The sequence below is a fragment of the Channa argus genome, chromosome 7, assembly GCF_033026475.1.
Source record: "Channa argus isolate prfri chromosome 7, Channa argus male v1.0, whole genome shotgun sequence".
In the NCBI taxonomy this organism is placed as follows: domain Eukaryota; kingdom Metazoa; phylum Chordata; class Actinopteri; order Anabantiformes; family Channidae; genus Channa; species Channa argus.
In genome coordinates this window covers 9,031,716-9,044,442 of record NC_090203.1, presented here as the reverse complement: position 1 = coordinate 9,044,442, position 12,727 = coordinate 9,031,716, and the positions used below count along the sequence as shown (strand labels likewise).

The following is a 12,727-nucleotide window of genomic DNA, read 5'->3' as shown; positions in this document are numbered from 1 at the left end:
TTGCAAATGAAAATGCTTCATTCAAAGGCAATGATCTATTATTGATGATAAAGGGCATGAAGTGATCGACAGTGGTACAAATCATATTTGAAGCTGCACTGCAGAAAACAAAGGCACAACGATTAATTTCTGCAGATGGTTCTCATACTATACTATTAATGGGACCTTATGTTAGCATTGACAAACATGATCAGATTCATTTCATTAATATTACTATTTAGTTCATAAGTCCAACTGTGACTTTTTTTGGAATGTGCTCAAATATATTAGGATAATATGATAAATAGCGTTTTATCAGCCTTGACTTGAGGACATTCATATCCATATCGAGTGAACATTATCGTTTTAAATGCTGCATTTAAAAAGAAGGAGAAGCTCCATATAGAGCTATGATTCCTGTGCTGCTTACAGAATATCAACACAATCTGCTGGAGTGCAAAGCCAAAACAATAGAACATGCGTCTCCTTCCAGTGTTTAACAGAGTGCACAGTGTGCATTCAGAGCAGTTCCTGCATGGTGGGTTTAGAAACACAATGCCCCGTCCATTGTCGATGCAATGTTGGTTTAACGCCTGGTTAAGTCCATGACTTTGTCTTTTTCTGTAATGGATTCATGTAATATTGACCTGTTCCTCAGCTATAAGACTAATATGCATGAATTCTTAATCTGTGCTTCAGTAGCACATATATGCCACTCCTGGGTACAATGAGATATAATGTAAAACAGTACATAGCATCAACATTAAATTGCTTTCCCAGCCTGTGAATAATGTAACCATTTATTGCAGAAAGATATTGGTATCCATTTTAAAGCTGTGCATGGCATCTCATGTGACTTTGTTATTGAATATAAACTGCTTAGATCATTTTTGCTTTGTGTGTTTTGTAGCATAATGTACCTAATATGAAAAATCCTTGCTAAAACAGTCCAGCACATTGAAATATAACATTGATCAATAACACCGGCACAAGCCTTGTTTTTCAATGGGAGCCAGGAAAAGGCTGGTTGCTGTCACCTTCCTACCTGTTCTTGATTATGGTGACTTGTTATACATAAATGCACCAGCACAACGTCTCCGTATGTTGGACTCACAGTTTATCACAGGGCATTAAGACGTGTTAACGCATCCCTGTGCTTTGTGCTCCAGAGTGGGCTGGCCTTCCGTCTGTGCCGCAGATGAGTCATTGATATGTTTATTTATAAAGCCCCACCAAATGAATTTGCCTCTTGTTTTTGCGAGTTGATGTCATGGTTCTTATCAACCAGTTATCATCTCAGATTATGGGACACAAATTTCTTGTCTGTTTCAAACAGACCGAGATGGGGAAAAGAGAGATTTCCTGTGTTCTGCTCCCGTCAGCTGGACTACTTAAGCAGTTCAGCAGTTAGGACCATTGTAAACTACAGAGCAAAACAAATATGTGCTGGCTGTCTATGTTCCATGTACAGAAGCAATAGTATGTTCTAAACATACACTAGCTCCATTAACAGTGATCTGCTATTGTGTAAACAGAACTCTTTGGCTCTCTATAGCTGTATTTTGAAAATGTAACCTGTGTGTTTTATGTTTGTCTGACTGTGCAATTGCTGTGGTCTTGGCCAGGTCACTTTTAAAAAAGATCTTCTTGACCTCAAAAGGCTCTACATAGTTAAAGAAATGATCATACAAACATATTGAACCGTGCAGTCATTTTAGTAAAATATTCTTCTTGCTAAAGTTTTGACACGCAAAGTTAACATATTGATGAGATATTTTCAGCAGAGCTACAGAAAGTGCACCTTTTCTCGAATCTCAGACAGATTCTGGTGTCCCTTTCCTGTCACACAAGGAGAAATCCATCACTGAACAAACCAAAAAATGTGTCAATTTTAATTCCTGCAATTCTTCAATAAACCAGAGGGCTACACAGGCACGATTTCAGTTAAAATTCAATAAAAAATCTTGCATTTTTTCGACTTCAAAACTCTTTTGCATTTAGTGTTGCTCTATTATTTAACATGCATACATCATTACACAATAACAGTGTGCAACACGTTTGTGTACGCTGTCTAAGCTATAATGGGGAAAAAATTTGTATTTTAAAAACGAATGTGATAAGTGGATGCAGTGAGCCGTTTTTGAATGTTTTAACATTTTTCTTTTGCTTCGTTAGAACTGTTACCAGAAGGAGGCAGTGCTGAGACCTGAAAACAACCAGGTCATCAACCTCACTACACACTACACTTGGTCGGGCTGTGTGGTAAGAAAAGACACACGTGCATATACAATATATGTAACAAACATGCCTGAAGTGAGCACCATTGTTTTTGTCCCCAAACATCCATTATGCCAAAGTTTCCCTAAACTCAACAGTCCTCACAATCCAGTGACCTAATGGTTTGTGATTGCAGTAAACACACCTGTACTGCATAACATTATTCATTTTTATCTTATTTTCGCCTTTCCTACTCCATATGGTTTTGTAATGCACAAATGACACAGAGATATGTAAAATAGGAAAACAAGTACACAGCGACACAGACAGAGGGGGTGAGAGCTAATGGACTGTAATGTGTTTTTGTAACATTTTACTGATGCACACATTTCCACAGTTGATGATGCCTCCCAGCCAACCAGAAAGGTTTCAGAAGAACTTTCTTTTCGGTAACAGCTTAAAAAAAAAAAAAAAAAAAAAAAGCTTTTGTCTGGTTTTCAATAAGCAGCACAACGTGTTTGTTTATCACATTAGGAAGTGTGATTGCCAGCATGATTCTGTTGTTGTGGCGGTCGGATCTTTTTGCCACATTTCAGGTTATATTAAGGTGTGAAATATGTTTGTATCTTGATATATCAGGCACTCCCACTCTGCTGTGATAATTCAGTGTGTCTCTGAGGTAAAATACGCTGCTGTTTTGGATAACATCATTTGCGCACACCTCCTCTCCCTCAATTTCTTCACTCCCTCAGGTGGAGGGAGACGGCAATGAGGAGGTTCTGAGCTGTGTCGGAGGCCGCAGTTTCCGCTCTGTGAGGGAGAGATGGTGGTACATCGCTCTGAGCAAGTGTGGGGTAAGCCCTGACCCCTGACATCCTGACCCAACTGACTTTCCTTCCTACAAGGACAGGTGCACTATCAGGCAGTTACCATGGCAATCGACCACTGTTATCACACAGTAGCACAGGGCTCACACGCAAACACACGAGTGCAGTCATGTTTGTTTTCCACCAATCAGTGTCATCCTTGACATTACTATCATCAATGCCATATGCAAACGGTATTTACTAGTAATGAAAGTCAGTTCAAATGGCCTGAGAATGTCTGTTTTCACATTTTAAACCATAGTTTCAAGTGTTTTTTTTTTTTGTTTTTGTTTGTTTTTTTTGACTGAAGATGTTTCAGTCCCAAGCAGCAGCACCAGACATTAAAACTGCAAAGTTCAGGTAAGGATGTACCGAGCACACCCTGAGGAAAGAGCTGCGAAATGCTGGATGTTTTAAGTCAACTTTTTATGCTAGCTCCCTATAAATTTTAATTCACCTCAAACACACTTCTTACTCTTGTATGTGATTTCCTATTTGAGCATTTTGGACCAGGCTAGATTTTAAATTATATGAAGTCATTTAAGTGGGCAAAAAAAAAAAAGTGTAAGGCAATTTCAATCTGGGATTATAGTAGACTGATTTAGTTTGATTATGATTAAAAATGTATTATCTATACTATTATAGTATACCAAATAAAGAATAAAAATGTATGACCAAAATGCCACTCCCCCAAAGATCTCACATCTGTGCATCTGGCTCTGCATTGCCTCTGGACACTGAGTCTTCTTATCGCTGCTGTTCCACAATGATTTCTGCACCAAAGCATAAAGACTCTTGATATGCGACTCTGCTTAAAATGTGCTAAACATGTCTTACAAGAACTCCGCTGTAGCCTACTGATTAGCTAGCTTCAGGGGATTTTAAGCATTGTGTTGTTTTATAATGGGACTGGTTGTGTTAATGGTGTGCCAGGAGGAAAAGAGGAAAAGTGGATGCTGCGGTGTGTTGATTGTTGATGTGAGTCTGGACTGGGGCACTTGGTGAAGAAATCATGAGCTTGTATAATGATAACTCTGCTCAGTGATGATACATCCTCCTACACCGAGGGCTTCAGTCAAGGACGAATGCCAGGAATAGGGTGTGTGTGTGGGTGGGTGGGTTTTCACTGTGTGCTGTGTTTTTGTTTTTGAAATTGGGTGAGGAAAAGGATGAATAAGTATCTGCTCAATGTGTTTGCAGTATGGCTGCCTAACTATCAGTGACATACTCTGGGCTACATCAGGGCTGTACTCATGATGCTGTGTGTGTGTGTGTGTGTGTGTGTGTGTGTGTGTGAGCTCTTACTTGTGCCCCTGATGTCGGTGGGTTTGTTTTTGTTCTGTCAGTTGAGAGTACTGGCTGAAAAGGGATATGATTTGAATGGATGTTTCCTGTGGTTTAGTTTCATGCCAGCGGCCGCTGATAGACATGCTGCCTAATACTGTTGGACGTATAAAAGCTCGTCTTCTCTCCCGGGGACATATGCACGCCGCACCCTGCAGCCAATTTCCACCCCTCGTCTCTCGCCACTCGCCTTCTCGCTTCCCTTTCGCTTTCACACCTCTCCATCGTTCCTATCTCTGTCGCTCACAATCTTACGCTGCATCCCGGTCTCTTTCAACTCTCTGTCACCAAGCTGTGACGCTCTCCACACCATTTCATATCTATTTACCTCTTCATCTCCTGCTTCTCCCTGTCAGACCAGGCTGTCTCTAATTGAGTTTTTCCTCTCCATCTTGTCGTCTCACTGGTCACATTTCTTCTTTCCCTTTTTCTCATTCCATGCATTTTCTCTGGCACCCTCACTTTTATCTGCTACTACATATTTCCCTCTCTTTGTTCTTGTTTCCCTCTTATCTTGCTCTCCTTTCATGCACTTTCCATCTCAGCCTTTACCTGTTCTGAAGTGGGCTTAAATCTATATCAGCTCAAAAGCCCTTGAAACCAGATGATGTCTGTCAGTCCTCGCATGCAGAGTTGCCTGCATGAAATTGTAACGTGATTCTAAACATTATTTAACATTTTCACCCAATTTGACTTGATTAATTATAGCAGGAAAGCTCAAGGCTGCAAATAATCATTATTTCATCTTGAAAAAAAAGCAATAAAATTCAGGTCATCACAAATTACAGAGCAGAGGACCTTGGGCACTCAGGATTAAAGCTTTTCAGACAAGTAAATTAGCAGAGTAACCAAATTTGGCTAAAATGTATATAAGCAGTATTTCATGTGGTTATTTATTTCCTCAAAATTTTCCTTGTCATACATCCATCATACTGTAAAATACATCACACATGGGCTCAAATTATTATTTTTTTAACCAGTGTACAGCTACAAGGCTTTGAACACGAACATTTTGACTTGGAGCAGGCGACCTCTCTAGGTAGAACTAATTAGTTAAAAATAGAAAAAAAACAACTCAATAAAATGACTTCAGTGCATCGACCCCAGCATCTGTTGTCTGAGCTCCACTTTAAGGTCTTTCAAACCGAAGTGCAGAAACAGACAGCGTTGAATGGCTATAATCAGCTCCTGCTTTATTATGCTGAGCAGAACTGCTGTTAATGAGACAAAATTACCTCAGCAGGGAACCAAGGAAGAACTGAAATTAGACTGGCTGTTAATGGGCACAGGCATTAAAAAGGGCCAAAATTTCTCAGCTGTCGCCTTGGCCAAGTGCCTCATCTTTCTAGAACAAACACCCACGCCTTCAGCGTTTTGTCCATGTCTGTCAAAAAGAAAGTGGTAAAGAAATAGTCACTTGCAGGAGGAAGATCATCATGGCATCCTGTACCAGATTGGAGCCAGAACCTTCGACTTCATCAGGGTATTCAACAATAAAATACTAATAAACATACTTGGAATAGGCCCAGAGGCAGCACAGCCTATATGTCCTCTGCTTCTTCTTTCAGTTACCTTCATTCATTCAGTCATGGCCCAAACTCTGTTTATAGAGATACAGCACTGAGTTCCACACCAGTTATAGGTTTCTTTAATTTGTTTTGGAATACAGTAAAAACCTTTATCGAGTCAGTACTCTGTTTTGGCAGATACCCTGGGCAGAGGTGTTGTTGTGGGCTAACAGTGTGCCTCCAGCTTCATGGCAACAGTCTGCACACAAAGCCAGATCCATAATGAAATTGTTTTTTGGGTTTTTTTGGCAATACTTGTTGGCCTGCATCAAGCCCTAACCTCAACTAGCACCCCCCCCCACACACACACACACACACACACACACACACACACCCTTTAAATGCTCAACCTAAACTACTAGTGTAATAAAATCTTCCACAATCACCTCCTAAAATCTTGTGGAAATTATCCCCAGACAAGTCTTGACTAATAAATCTAGGGTCACAATAACAGACATTATAGCTAAACAGACAGGTTGTTGTATATCAGCAATAACTGAACACAGCTCCCAGGGGTTCCAGCCAAGAACGACGACATTTAAATGAGACAACTTTAAGGAGTCACATTTTTTTTCTTCTGGCAGAGGGAATCTCCTCCTGCTAAGCTAATGTGTCCAGGTTAGCATCTGAATAAGAGCCAACACACCATCTAGCTTTAGATTCCGGTACAGTGCCCAAAAAGGATGGAATTAGTAACTGCAAAATAAATAATATATCCACTTGCACTACACATCCAACAATCACAAATGAGCATGATGTTCAGTACATAACTGTACAACTCAGTTTTGTAAGAAGTACTCAGCTAAGATGCACCTGGCTGCAGGTTATAATGTGTTTATGTTCCACTCTCTCAAGACTCTCAGAAGTCCTGTGGTTTTTTTTTTCAGTGTGATATGTCAGCACAGTATATAAAAAGTGGAGGCCTTTTTACACCTCAAAATAACAAGCAACCACCATAATGTGGCAGTGACTCCCTGGCTGTCCAACAGAGAGGGAATCCTTGCTGTAAAGTGCCACTTCTTCCCTGCATCCATCTCTTCCCACTTTGCATTTGCTCCATTCTCTTCGCTCTGGCTATGCTCTACCTGCCTTTATTTTACTTTCTCCCTCTCTACATCTATCACTCTCTTTATCTCTGTCTCCTTTCTCTTCGTGTCTGTATTGATTTTGTGGCAGTGCACGCTCCATGCTTCTCGCCCTTTTTGATAGAGGGAGTAAGATGGAGTCTCGGGCTGCCAAATGAAATCAAAGTCTTTTTTTTTTTTTTTCGGCCCCTCCCTCTCTCTTTCCCTCGCTGTACCGCAACAAGCGCAAACTTCATCGGCTTTGAACTTGTGTGTGTGAAATGAGCTCTCTGTGCTCTGATTGTCAGCCCATCTTTGTCCCCTATCTCTTGTTCTCTGCTCCCCACCCAGATTTTTTTTTTTCTCGCTTCCTGCATTCACCGCCAAAAATTTGCATCATTCCGGCAGTGGTGTACCACACAGTCATGGTTGTTTTCCCCATGATATTACTCATTTCCTGCATATTTATATACCCAAATATTTTATCTGCGCCTCATTCCATTACAATTTTATTTACCATAATTATTTAGAGCAATACACATTTATAATAAACCTAGTAAAAACTTGATAATTGTGTGACAATCAACAATTGAAAAATGGAGTAACTCTTCATTAAATCAGTGAAAACAGTCGCCATGGATATAATTCATCTGTCCTGTTAATCTGGGTCATCTTCACATTGGCAGCTCATCAGGCAGAGCAGAGCAGCAGCCTAGATTTCTTTTTCTTTCTCCAATAACTTCCTCCACACACCTGAGGGATCCCGAGGCACTTTCAGGCCAGCTGGGTTACTCACGGACTCTATGGCGCAGTCACCAGATGTGCCATTTGTGGGTGTCCGACCCCAAGGAGAATTTGGATTTTTCCTCCTCCTGGTAAAAAAATAATAGAAAAGGTGAAAGACATCTGGACTCTGTTATTTAAACTTTTTTGTTCCTGTCTCATCAAAGTAAATGACAGCATTAGGCTGAAGTAATTTGGTCTAATTTAAATGTTTTAGTCATCATGTCAACATATAGGCTTAGGAAGTTCCGTGCTTTCTTTATTGTTACTAAGTATTTCTGAGTATTAGTAATTGTCATGTAGCTGGCTGGTACTGTCCTGATTATAATTTTTTTTTTCTATTTGTATTTTTTAGGTCATTCATGATTTATATTACAAGGCTTCCTTAGTTCTGACTAAACTACTGTAAAAACTACACTAAACTTTCCATAATAAGTAAAAAATATATTTGAATATCTTATCAAGTAGCATACGTGTTTCCGCTTGGAGGACCGTTGAAGGGCCCAGATTCATTAAAGCATAGACCCAAAGATGTTATGATATTTCATCAGTCTGCCTTTATTTAGTTCAGTTCAGTAAATTTCTAAATACTTACGCCACTCATTCACCGTATGGTTTCCATTTTAACCGTAAACTTCTGACTTTAAAGAAAAAGGCGTAAAGAATTGTTGCTGCTCATTCCCCAGTTCAGGTTTGTACAGCTCACAAAACCTGTAACACTAATGTAGGAAAATTAACTTTTAATCTCACCTGTCTGCTTGTGCTCCCCTCTCTCAGGGCGATGGCTTGCAGCTGGAGTACGAGATGAAGCTGACCAATGGCCAGTCTTTCTGGACGCAGCATTTCTCTGCAGATGAGTTTGGTAAGAGTGATTAGACCGAAAAAGAGAGATTATGGAAGGAATTGCTGATGGCACAAGCCAACACCACTTAGCACGGCCAATAAAGCACACTGAAGTGAACAAATTACAATAATAAGGGGATGGCTGAATGAATTAATGATGATAGATGAACTGAGAGGAAGGCATGAAAAGAAGAGACCCAAGTAGCTTCTAAATGAATTATTCCTAGCAATGTTCTCTCTCCCACTCTGCTTCTACAGTAACTCTGTTTCCTACCTAATCCAATATCCTCATCACGTACCTGCCTCTCTGTATTTTTCATCCGTTCCTTTTTTTCCCTGCGTCTTCACCTTGATATTCTCTGTATCTCATTGACTCCTTTAACTTCTGGTCACCTCCTCTCTGCATTATCTCTCCTCTGTTTTTTGATTTTATTTACTATTATTTATTCTCTTTTCCTTCAGGAATCTTGGAGACGGACATCACGTTCCTGGTCATCTTCTCCATGGTGTTCCTCCTCTCCTGCTACTTTGCCTGTAAGTACTATCTTTTCCACTTACCGCATTTCTGTTCCTCCCTCTTTTATTAAGAATGAGCCAGTTTATTCTGACTTTTAAAGCACGATGCAGTCATTAAGTAACTTTTCTTCATATCAATTTTAAAATATACATCTTCTCTTAATGGCTTATGAGTAAGTTCTTATGTTTTCAGAGATGAGTAAAGGTGGAGCGTGTTCCTATTTCCTCTTAGAGCCGGGGGTTTGTCAGAACAGAGCACGAACTACACTAATGCTAAAGTGAGAGGATGGTGAGAGCGGGTTGGGTTTTCGTGTAAAGGTGAACGGTTGAGTGGAGAAGGTAGCAGTAGCCTTAAGGGCAGTGAAGCGAGTTTGACACATGAAGGTCACAATTCAATAACCTGCAGCAGCTTAGAACAAGAGCCCCAAGGAGTGACTTGGCCTTAAATGAAAACTCATTCCCAGCATTCTTCATGAAAGGTTAACCCAGGGAGCTGTAGGTATATTTTCTTTTTTCCCATACTGGAAAAACATTCCCTTCATATTCAAAAACATTGAAACATAACAAAAGTGCCTTAACCACCGGCCTCTTTGTGATCACACATCACACATTAGGCCTTAATGGGGAGAGCAGTTCATCAAAGAGCAATGTTCCCTTCTGTAATTGGTACTTTCAAGGATTTTAGATGCATTTTGTGTTAACTTTGCAAGACTTTATTCTCTATTATTTGTTCATTGCAAACAGTTAAAAGATTGTAAATTTTACAAATGCACCCAATTTGCAAAGGGGGCGTCAAATAATTTTGACTGCAACTGTAGTTGGGTTTTATTAGCTCATATTTGCAGTCAACCAAATAAAATGGGTGAGAAGGGAATTTTGTTTGTGTTGACCCACAGCACTGAAAAATGTAGACAAAATAAACAGCCGCAGGGCTTTACAGAAAGTGTGGCCAATCCACAGGATGCACTGTCAGCAATCTTTATAGGGAGTATTACTTCTGCAGAAACTGGATCAAATACAAACTGTAGTCTTTGGATCAAGTACTGCACACACATTTTCTGGACCTAGATGTTTGCTAAATTTATATAATGAGCATCACAGCAAAGCATCAGTGATTGCTTTGGTGCAGAGGTAGATCTAAAAAGATTGACATTTCAATATATGTCCTAAAGCTCCTCTGAGGACAGTAGCGTACACATTCTGACCAGAGAATATTGAGGATTTTAAAGGGGAGACGAGGAAGTAATCTGCATGAAACTGGAACAACCATCATAACGGAGGGTGTCCAGTTGCAACTGGCTGAACAGCACGTTTTGGGATAACTTTTACCTGAATGGATGAGAAGCTCCACAGACAAAACGTATCACATTACTTAATGCAATTAGAAATATACTAGGAAAACCTGTTTTTTTTTTGTTTTTGTTTTTTTAAACTACTACTGACGTTCACAGCTCCGGCCCTGGCATAAAACCACTTTCAGCCACAGACTGAAAGTTAATTTTTGACCCTGGTGACAGCAGTTGACAACAGTCTCATAAAAGGCTTTGTGTAGTAGCTGCTCTGGAGCTTTTGATTTAATCACACAATCATCCACAGCAGATGGAGTTGCCCACTTGCTGTTGGTGGGGGGGGGGGGGGGGGGGGAGTCATTTAAGGACTTGTTGTCCATGTTCCAGCACGGCTACTAAATGGATCTTGTGATGAGATTGTTTTGTCAACAGTCTTCAAATTAATTAACTTAAGCTTAGTCATCAAGCGTTTTACAGTTACATTCCTCCATAAAGAACTCCACCTATAGGAAAAGTGTATTGTTTCCCTGGTACACGATGCTGCAGAAAGGGGAAAAACGATATGTAATGAGGTGCAAATACAGATTTTGAGTCTTGGATTCTGCTGAATTCTTATGGTGATTTATGTAGATTGGAGAATGGTTTTGAATGAACTTATTCACCATGTGTATGTTGCCTTCACCAGCTTCACTGCAGTGCACACAGACATGGAAATATACATTTTAGGTGTTTTCAAAAGCTAAGATCAAACCATTGACATGGAAGTAACATATGCACAAACTGAGCACAAAGGCTGTGATTATATCAAACGTATTCACAATGTTAGATGAATGCTGATTAATATTTTATAACATCTGTTTCATAAAGTCAGTAGAAGGAGTTTTAATTTTTCGAACCAATGCTCATTTACCATCCATCATTCGAAGAAGCCGCAGGAGGATCCAGCAGCACTCGGCAGGCCGAGCTTGTGGAGTGTCTGTGAACCTTTGACACCTCCTCCTCCTGTAACTTTTCCCCTTAGCAACACGTGTTTGTACAAGCATTTTTGCAGTAAAATTGCCTGCTTAAAGAGGCATTAAAAATGTTTCCTCTTAGATTATGGGCAGAGAAAAGAGAAGATGTATAAGGCCTAATTTAAAAACGGGCGTTGCATGATAGATGCATACTAATGGTCATTCCCCAATTTATCTGGCCCGTTCCTTTGTTCTTTTTTTTCTGTACCTTTCTGACTCTACTTCACCATCTGTTAGCATATCTCCATCCTTTTTATCTCTGTCCCCACCAACAACACACACACACTCACACACACACAAACAGGCCTCCATCACCTCTATCTCATTCTTGTTTTGTTTTTTGTTCCCCTTGCAGACAATCTGAAGGGAAGACAGCTTCTTCACACGACTTACAAAATGTTTATGACGGCGGCAGGTGTGGAGGGTGAGAGCTTCTGTCCTGCACAGACACCTCCACACAATACAACACACACTTTGTGCCACACACATTCGAGATGACAATGAGTCTCTCGCATGGCTGCAGCATCTCATACCTTAATCCCCTCTTCAAGAGCAGAGATATTATCGGTCTTATTAGCCTCTGAATGGGAACTATTGCAAACAGCCGTGCTGTGTTACAGTGTTTGGTGGAGCATGCTGTTACTGACAAACACCCCTCTCCTCTCCTCTCCTTTTTCTTCTCCCCACTTATCGTGCTGTCTCTGTTCGCACTTGTATGTCCCCTTCTGCAAATCCCTTCTTGATTCTCCTGCCATCCCTAAATTCTCTTTTCTCCCTCTCCTCCCACTTCTCTCAAGCCTTCTGCTCCTTTTTCATCTCCTCTTTATCAATTTCTCCACTTTTCTGTCTCGCTTCTCTTCTCCTCATTGCTCTCAACTTCTCCCCCGCCCTTTCTCTTTCCATCCCTTCTGCTCTTTACTTCCTTTCTCCTACCTTTTTTAACAACTTCCACTTTAACATTTTCCTTCATACTCTCCCTTCTCTTCTCTCCTCTTTTTTCCTGCTTTCTCCCGTTCTCTTATTTTCCTATTTTCTGCTCCCTGCATCTTTTCCATTGGCAGTGCTCAGCCTGTTGTTCCATTGTGTCTACTGGGGCCTGTATGCTAGAGATGGAGTTGGCAACGGCAGCCTGAAAATACTCGGTGAGTTCTTCTCTTGCATGAGCCACTGACTGACTGACAGACACTGCTTCTGCGCTGGAAAGTCACTCACTGCAGAATGAATGATTGGGTGCAGGATTATGTG

General features: G+C 40.5%; 1 protein-coding gene across 2 annotated transcripts in view; it reads left to right on the top strand.

Moving 5' to 3' along the window:
* tmem145 (transmembrane protein 145) overlaps positions 1-12,727 on the top strand; it is a 32,137-nt gene that overhangs the window by 9,817 nt on the left and 9,593 nt on the right. For both annotated transcript variants that reach the window (XM_067509034.1, XM_067509035.1), the window contains 6 exons: positions 2,155-2,241; positions 2,949-3,050; positions 8,599-8,683; positions 9,127-9,198; positions 11,838-11,906; positions 12,544-12,624. In XM_067509034.1, the coding sequence (XP_067365135.1) occupies positions 2,155-2,241; positions 2,949-3,050; positions 8,599-8,683; positions 9,127-9,198; positions 11,838-11,906; positions 12,544-12,624 (496 nt within the window). The remainder of the gene's footprint in view (positions 1-2,154; positions 2,242-2,948; positions 3,051-8,598; positions 8,684-9,126; positions 9,199-11,837; positions 11,907-12,543; positions 12,625-12,727) is intronic.